Source organism: Tympanuchus pallidicinctus, unplaced genomic scaffold, assembly GCF_026119805.1.
Source record: "Tympanuchus pallidicinctus isolate F22 unplaced genomic scaffold, pur_lepc_1.0 scaffold9, whole genome shotgun sequence".
Classification (NCBI taxonomy): domain Eukaryota; kingdom Metazoa; phylum Chordata; class Aves; order Galliformes; family Phasianidae; genus Tympanuchus; species Tympanuchus pallidicinctus.
This window is the reverse complement of record NW_026294813.1, coordinates 3,574,707-3,583,441: the sequence shown is the minus strand read 5'-3', so window position 1 is coordinate 3,583,441 and position 8,735 is coordinate 3,574,707. Positions and strand designations below refer to the sequence as shown.

The 8,735-nt window shown below is 37.1% G+C and overlaps 1 protein-coding gene across 1 annotated transcript; it reads right to left on the bottom strand.

Moving 5' to 3' along the window:
- Window positions 1-305: 305 nt before the first annotated feature.
- Window positions 306-8,618, bottom strand: SREK1IP1 (SREK1 interacting protein 1). The gene is made up of 5 exons (XM_052670483.1): window positions 8,533-8,618; window positions 6,416-6,463; window positions 4,576-4,716; window positions 2,212-2,290; window positions 306-807 (listed from the first exon to the last, which is right to left on the bottom strand). Exons 1-5 carry the CDS (start codon window positions 8,543-8,545, stop codon window positions 618-620), a joined length of 471 nt encoding a protein of 156 aa, XP_052526443.1. The 5' UTR covers window positions 8,546-8,618; the 3' UTR covers window positions 306-617.
- Window positions 8,619-8,735: the final 117 nt, after the last annotated feature.

The following is an 8,735-nucleotide window of genomic DNA, read 5'->3' as shown; positions in this document are numbered from 1 at the left end:
TTTAATGCTTGTCAATGCAGTAGTGCGCTCCCTAGCCGTCCTGCTTTCAGCATGCCTTCAGGCCATTCAGAACTTCAGTTTTTGGACACACTCTCTCTCATTTTACTCATTAGCCTTAATTCCAATTATATTATCTTGCATTCCAATACATAATATAGTAAATTAACTTTCTTCCTCAAATCATTGCAACTGTTTTGTTTTTAAGCCCATCTTCCAATCTTTTTTGCCCCTTTTCCCTTCGTAAATTGTTGACACTTTACTTGGCAGCAAAGGGTAATTTTTATTACCTATTTCAACATGATAGATTGATTACCTCCCACAAGATGGAAACATACATTTATGGAATAAATTAACAGAAGCAAGCTCATTTAAATTTCCAAATTTGATTTAACCATTCCAACGTTAAGCATATGAAGTCCGAATATTTTGACACACAGACCTTCCACTAGAGTTTCCAAATGGTCCATTTAATAATTTGAAGCACTGATATTTGCAAGTAGATTTCCTGAAATATATATATATCAATATAAACATGACTGCAAAGCACAAATAGGCAAGATCTGAAAGGAAAACCATCCTATTCTCTTCAGAAATGACAGCAAAAATAGGCCAGCAACTTAGTCACTACTAGAACTGTCTGAACTATCCGAAGATGAACTCTTTTCCTTTCGTCTCTTCTTCTTTTCCTTTTTATGATGTTTGCCTTTCTTAGATTTATTCTTCTTTTCCTTTTTCCTTTCCTTTTTATGTGATTTTTGTTTTTTCGACTTTGGTCCAGCCTCTTCAGCAGCACTTGATGAGGAAGATCTAGTAAAAATACATATTCATGGACAATAAAAGAATAATTTTATTATTTTAGCATTTATATAATGTTGAAATCAAATTGTTGAAGAACTTATACAGCAGCATCCTTTGGAAAGCTCATACAATCTCAATCTCAAGTTCAATTAAGTAACAATTTTTCTATTTGCCTACCATGCTAGAAAAGCAGTATGTTTATAATGGAGATTAATTAACAACGGAACAGGTATGCTTTGTGTTTTTCAACCTTTAGCAAGAAAAAAGTCTAAGCATGCAGACCTCACAAAAACTGAGCTAAAGTCTGACAGTAAAATAGCTTTCAGTTACTAAGCTATTTAGCTTTTAAAGTATCAAATGAGGATTTGTCTGAACATGTACTTCACACATGCAAAAATTTATGAGAAACTAGTGGGGCAAATTTGGATGCCTCTGAAGCTGTTATTATTTGTCTCTGATCAGCAGTGATGAAGGAAATTACTACATGCATAGAATATTTAAGCTGAGAATAATAATCCTCATGATTGTCCTCAAGAGGGCTGTTCTGTCCTACCGTTTTCACAATAGATTGCAGGTAAAGACTACTATTAGCAGACTAACTCTTCTGTACTCTTTTTAAGGTGTAGGTTAACAACTATGTTGTGTAAGTAAGGAAGAAGGAAAAATACCAATACAATCAGTGCTCAGTCCTTTTCCTATACTTTATTTCTGAAGAACATCTTATTCTGGCCCTTACATATCCCCCAGCTCTCAGTGCAGTTCCTGAAAGGACATCTCATCAACAATTGTAATGATGAAGTAAACTTTTCTAAAACTCAGTCAGCAGGTCAAAACTTGGATTCACAATAAATTTGGACATCACGACCTTTTCTTTGGAACCAGAGCAAGTCTTTTTTAGGCTTCTACAGCAACAGAAACATTAAAAGTCAACACATGCTAAATAAAAGTGCAGAAGTTTTCCCTTTGATAGTAATGCTACTCAGAAAGGGTATTGTATACATGCACGCACATGACCATTCAGGGAAGCCTAGGGTCTTCTGAACTCCACAGTGTTTTCTCCATATGAGCCCAGCTGAGGACCAACCCCAAAATCCTCTTAACATCTTATTCCCCTTTTCCTACCACACCTTGCCTGCTGTTGGGTAGTCAGAGGGAACACTGCCTTCTCAGACCTGCAAAACGTCTGTCATGCTGGCTTTCAAGATCTCCATGATCCTAACTTCAAAGCCTGTGGCTTCATCATTACTTAATGGACATACAAAACTTCACTGGAAGATAGTAAGCTTTTTCCAATCAAAATAGTATACACAAAACCAATTGGATTCAAAGAAACTATATTTTCTGAAATCAACCCAAAAACCAGAGTACTTCTGAATTTGTTTTGCAATTAAAATAAGTCTGTGAAAGAGTTACCTTTTCCTTGGTCTCTTTAGTTTTGTTTTTTCTTTACTTTTTCTTTTTTGTTTCTTTTTTTCTTCCTCCTCATTTAAATCTATGGGCAAAAAAAATATATAATTTACAACACACTTCCAACAACATCTGAACTAAGAAGAGCATTAAAAGAACAGCTTCAATAGCATTGTAAAGTAACTGTAAAATTATTTTTCCCTTCTCCAAACCCCAGACTACTATGTGTTAATTTCAGAAATATTTTGCAGAATAGCAGAACTCAATATACAACTTCTGTAATTTATCTGAAGATCAGGAATGAGGAAATCCTGTAAAATGTAGTATAGCTTTGCTTCTACATTTTAAAAGACTCGCACAAGTCTGAAACCAGGGCACGTAACCAAAAGATTAAAAAAAAAAAAAGAATAATTTTCTTGCACTAGTTTCAAATAGCCTTATTCCTCCACTTCAGCTAAGATAAATTTGAATTAACTGTGAAGGTAGCATCTACAAAAATTGGTAGACAAGTCATTCTTAACTTGACCTTTCCCTGTTTTCCCTATGTGGTTGCGTAAAAAACTAAATGTAGGACAGAAATATTGAATTAAGAGATAGCTGGAAAGAGAAATTAAGACGCTGGTCCTACCAAATGAAGAATCAGGTAACAGGTACTTATTTCAGGCAATGCAGAAAACAATAAACAGTGACAAAAAGAACTGTCATGCATTTTTAGTCCACTATGCTGAAGACTTAAACCTACAACTGTTTGTAGTGTTACTACAATGAAAACAAAGATGCGTAAGAAAGGTCACCATTTTATCTGTGAGAACTCTTAACTCAGGATATCTGCAGGCCTTCAGAAGGAAGGTGGGTGTACATTAAAATCTAAAATCCACAGACTTTGTCCATACTAATCTATGACTTGTTCAACGTAACAAAACATGGTACAGCTGTTAGACAAGATCCTTAATATTAAATATAAAGAGAATGAACAAAACTTAAATCCTAGTTTTGTGACCAATTCTCATTAACAGTGTGCAGTAATGGTAATAGTAACTGCTACGGGAATGCTCAAATAACTGTAATTTACTGCAGCTTCTGTAGAACAGTCATGTTCATTGCTTGCCTGCCTTACCTCTGTTCAGTGATATGAGGTATTCTCAAATTTCACTTACAAGCAATTTTTGTATCTTACTGGATGAAATGTATGACCACGGTCCTTTCTAAATAACCTCATCAACTATTTCTGAATTTTCTGAAATGCAAATCAGATAGATGTATTTTATAGTATCATTTAAAGCATAGGCTACATACAGGAAAATGCTGGTTCTAGTACTTATCCTTAAAACAGATAGCTGAGATGGGGCAAAATCAGGATAGTTGACCTAAACTGGCCCAATGTCCAACAAGGCATATTCCATACCATTTGGCATGTGGATCTATAAAACTGGGGAAAGCTGCCTATGCAGGGGGGGGGGGGAGCACAGCTGCCTCTTGGGGAAATGCTGACCACCAGCCAGTGGGTGGTGAACAATTGTGTTGTGCATCACTTCTTTTGAAAATATGTAATAGATAGATAGATAATCATTAGTAATACTTCTCTTCCTTTTCTGTCTCAGTAAATAGTTTTTATATGAACCTAGTGCTCTACTTCCATCCTCTCTTTGCCCTCAATTCTCTCTTTTCCATTGGAAGGGAGATTTGAGGGGATTGAGCAAACAGCTCACTGGTGGTGCTTAGCTGTCTGTCAGGTTGAACCACAAAACTGGTCATATACCCTTGAGAGAATTTTGACAATTTGACACAGTAGAACAACCTTCCCATTTTTTTTAGGGGAACAGCCTTTTCAGAGTCCAAATTGAAATGAATCCACATAACTGTTAAGTAACTAACACATCTACTTTCCTTCTGATGGCACCTCTGTGAAATTTGAGAATTGTAAGTGTTTCTCCAAGTATTAGTGTTGAAATTCAATTGGTCAGCTACTGTATAGAAATTTGAAAAGAACTCAACTGCCATATTTGTCATTGGTTTTAAGAGTTGCTGTTGACTTTAAGATATTTAAAATACACATAATCACAGAATCAACTCAGAATATCAATTTCATTTTCTTCAAAGTAGCTGCTTATTAATAGTTTTATAGTCTTTTGCAATAAGACCTTTTTGAGATGTTCTAAATGCATAAACTGTTAATTTCCAATGAAAGGAATCAATAAAAAAATGCATGAACGTATCAAATATCTTAAGTCTGAACATTTGACGTAAAAGATGTACTGTTTACGGTAGGAAAGAATGAAATGACAGGTCCAGCACATCAGAAGACCATTGTCCAACTTACTACTAAAATAAATAGCTAACTGAATTTTTTTTTTAGAAGATCTAACTTACTTTTCTTTTCACGCAGGGCTTGCAGTCTCTGTAACTCCTCTTCCTCGCTATCTTCACTGCTTGTGCTGCTAACATCTAAAACAATATCTCTTTGAGGATCCACTCGAAGAAAGTTTCGGCATTCAAATGTCAAATGACCAGCTACAGAAAACAAAAATTTAGAAGCACATTAAAAACTAGCAAATATTATCAAAAGCTAAGAGTATTATTCCATTTTAATAAGAGAAAGAAAGCTAGGATAGACTACAATCAATGAATGAAGAAGGAGAACAAACTGCAAATTTCTCCTTGAGAGGCTGTGCAATGGTATTCTAATGGTGCATATTTTTGTTAAAGATTTTCTATTTCTTTAATATTTTATATTCTTCTTCTTCATATTTCTTGTTAAAGAAATACTTAATATTTCTTTAATAGTCTCATATCCTTTCAGAAGAAACTACTTAAAATAACAATTTAAAAGCATGAAGAGAAATATTTGGAAAACTATAGCAAGTTCTTCTGTACACTGCTTTTTCCATCTCTCTTCAGTGAAATAGAAGAACATTATTTCCTTATGAAATATAAATCATTTTTAATAATCAGTACATAATACTAATCCTCACTAACACAGGACTAGTATTTTTACTTCTCTAAGTTAGATTGTTATAATCACTACCATGAGTTAGACGCCTTGAAGTTGAATATTTCTATTGGAATAACAATAAAAATAAAACAAATTGAAGATATGGTCTGTGAAAGAATTCAAGTAGCAACAAACTCAGCTTCTCTCTATTAAAGACCTTGAATACAGAAAAAAAAAATGTAGGCTGTGCAATTTAACCATAAGTCTCCTTCTCTTCCAGAAAACCTCTGACATTGCATCTACAAATAAACCACTGAATCTATATTGATATCCCTATTTCTCTGAAAGACTGGATACATAAGGGAATTCATTGATAAAATTTGTTGGAAGCAAAGTCTTCAGTGAAAGAACAAAGCTTTTTTCCTTCATCCTACATAAAACACACAAATATAGCTTAAATCACTGTGTTAAAAGTTCACTGCAGTTCACTATGGAGCAGTGTCCACTTCTCCACTGTTCTAAAAATGTGACTGAGTGATTAATAAACTAATATTTTCACTAGAACACATCTATATTCATCAGGAAAATAGTCACAGATGTACTTTCCCTAACACAACATAATGAAAAACCTGTTCCGTAAATCAGCATTTAGCTCTTGCAAGTAACAGCAGCATCAGGCAGCTTGTGATGAAAAGGGCTGGTCTTGCACAGCATCAACCCCTGATAGGGCCTTCAGGAGGAGGGCAGGCTTTCATAACTCAAAGCACATCTTACAAAGGATACTTTCTTTGTGTAGAAGATCATGCAGATTTTATTTTATTTTTTTTCAAAACACACTGGACATATCTTGAGCAGAAAGCCCTGCTTAAGCTTGCAATGAGATTCAAAAAGAACACAAATGCTTACCTCACAAGTACAATAGATGTTAAAGACAGTGCTTGGAATTCAAGGTTTCTCAAGCAATTGCACAGCAAATTTAGTACATGTGAATACATCAGCATACAGGTGATTTTTATGGCTAAGAAACTCAGGTCTTCAAAAATACCCAAGGATATATGTATATATAATATACAATATGTATATATTGTATATATACAATGAGAGCAGTGAGGGACTAGAACAGCCACAAGGGTGGAGATCTTTTTTTTTTTTCCCCTTTTTCTCCCCCAAAAGTAGTCCCATCATTATAAATCGGAAAAAAAAAACACCAAAAAAACCCAAAAAACCAAAACCCAAAACTAATACTGCACTACCACATTGTTTACTATATAGACTTACGGTAGCCACATTTCTTGCATCCTGCTCTGATGTTATCCTTATTTGCACCTGAAACAGAACATTTCATCAATTACTTGTTACTTTTAAATCTGGCTTGGTAACACCAGTAGACAGACCAGAATGATCACTCTTCTGAATTTTGGCAGTCGCTTTCTATGCCTACTTGTGCCCCCAGTTAAGTAGATCATCAAGATCTAACTCAGAAGACAAAATGTGGATCCTGTTACCCACCAAAGGATCAGTGCAATTTTTAAGTCAGCTGAGTCAATTCATAATTCTAAGCAAAACAGCATTTCCAAAATCAAAGAGTGTCTTTCTATCCAGTATGAAAAATATGGAAAATTAAACAGTTGTATACACAGTTTTCTGTACAACTAGTTCCTTTATTTAAATAATTAACCTAACATAAGAAAAAAACTATGAAATTACAGAACCGGAAATGGGGTATATCAGCTTCAAGAGTTCAAACTTTGATTTACTGAGAGAAGTATCATCTTCAGTAAATCCTACTAACAGAAACAGAGGAGCCTTGAAATCCCATGGTTTTCTGCAGATCCCAAACCTCAGTGTTACGTATCTTCTCAGTGGTTTATAAACTCTGCAGTCATTATGTGTCTATTTCATAAGTATCTATCTTTAAACCATGAGAAAACCAGGAGAAATAAGGGGACAGGCAACATAAAAATAAAACAAAGTGTAAAGGAAAGAGTAAAAAAATGTATCTCTATCTTGCAATGCCGTATCACAGAAATACTCAACAGCATCTGCTGATTCAGTTCACATCTGGACTCGTAAGTAAGATTTCATCTTTCATCATTCTGACATACTCAATAAACTCCATCTCTATCAATGTAATCAAAGCAGTACAGAAGGACTCAGTGCTCAATGGAAAGGAAGCGAGCACACACTACAGTCTACTATACGTGCAAACGCTTTGTGCAAGGCTTTCCAATAATCACCCAGTACTTGATAAGAAAGGCATTGGACTACCTATGGACTACCTATTCAGGTGCAACTTGCAAGATGTAGATTTCTGTAAAGAAAACACACGTTTTTAAGAGAAACAGCAGAGAAATGAGCACCAATTAAGACACAAAAAGCGTGTGACTGAAAAATATGGAAAAAAAGTGTATAAAAGAAATTTTACATAGCAGCAAAATCAGGAATCCCAACTGAGAATGGAATCTTGCTAGGGCTTGATGATAGTGTCTGAAGAAGTTAATGGCTCTCTAATGACCTAATGAAGGTTTACTCGATCTTGATTATCATCCCCGCACCCACCAAATTCTTGAGATGATAATAAATCATTATTGTTTGGGATTTAAATAATGATGTTAGAAACAGGGTTTTAGAATAGATTAAGTTTCAGGCAATTAAAAGCAAACAAGTAAAGGCTTCCTTCTCTCCACCCACTTCCCCCCTTTTCCAACTGCCAGTTCTCCAAAAAAAACTAAGGGCCTCACTCATTTAGCAGACAACAATATTGCAAAAGAGGTTTTGCAAATCTTTGAACACAAATATAAGACCTCTTCCTTCAGAAACTATCCCCTAAGATGAGAACAAGAGCAGCTTTATTAAAGAATTGTTTTTGTTAGGTTTTTGTTGTTGTTGTTGAACTCATAGCAAGATTCAGTCTTCCTCAATTTTCTCCAGCCGAAGACTCCTCACACCACAGGATCACACAGGCTGAATACCTCGTGGGTAACACGACCATTGCTGCCCATGCTGACTGCACCTCCGCTCTTAAAGCCTTTACTTAAACAACCTAGATGCAGACAGGGTTAATCTGGGGCACGAGGAGGAAAAACCATGCGGGACGATGCCATTCTCGGGACCTCTAAGGAAGGCAGTGACCACCTGCAGACGGCAGGAGCCAGTCGTACCCTCGCGCACCCACAAGACTGCAGGCGAGGGCCGCGTACTGAGCGCAGGAGGGCTGCTGGAGCCCACAGCCCCGCTCAGCTGCTGGCTCGGCCATGGCGGCGGCACTTCAGCTCCGCAGGCTGGCAAACGCACCGCCAGCCGCTCCTCGCACCTAGCCTCCCCACGAACGGTGCCGCTGACCCCATCGCTCCCATCTCAGCACGCCGCCCCGCAGCCTCGGGACTCTTCCTCACCCGGCAGAGCCATTGCGAGCAGCGTCCTCCACGCAGCCCGGCCCGGAAACGCCGCGGCGCCTCTTCCCGCCGGAAGGCTTAGCCCGGAGCTCTCGGGCCGCGCCACTCCCGGGGAGGACGGGGGACCTCAGTACCGGGCCGGGGAGACGAGGAGGGACAGGAGGTCCGGAAAAGCCTTCAGATCCTTCCAGAAATAATTAACT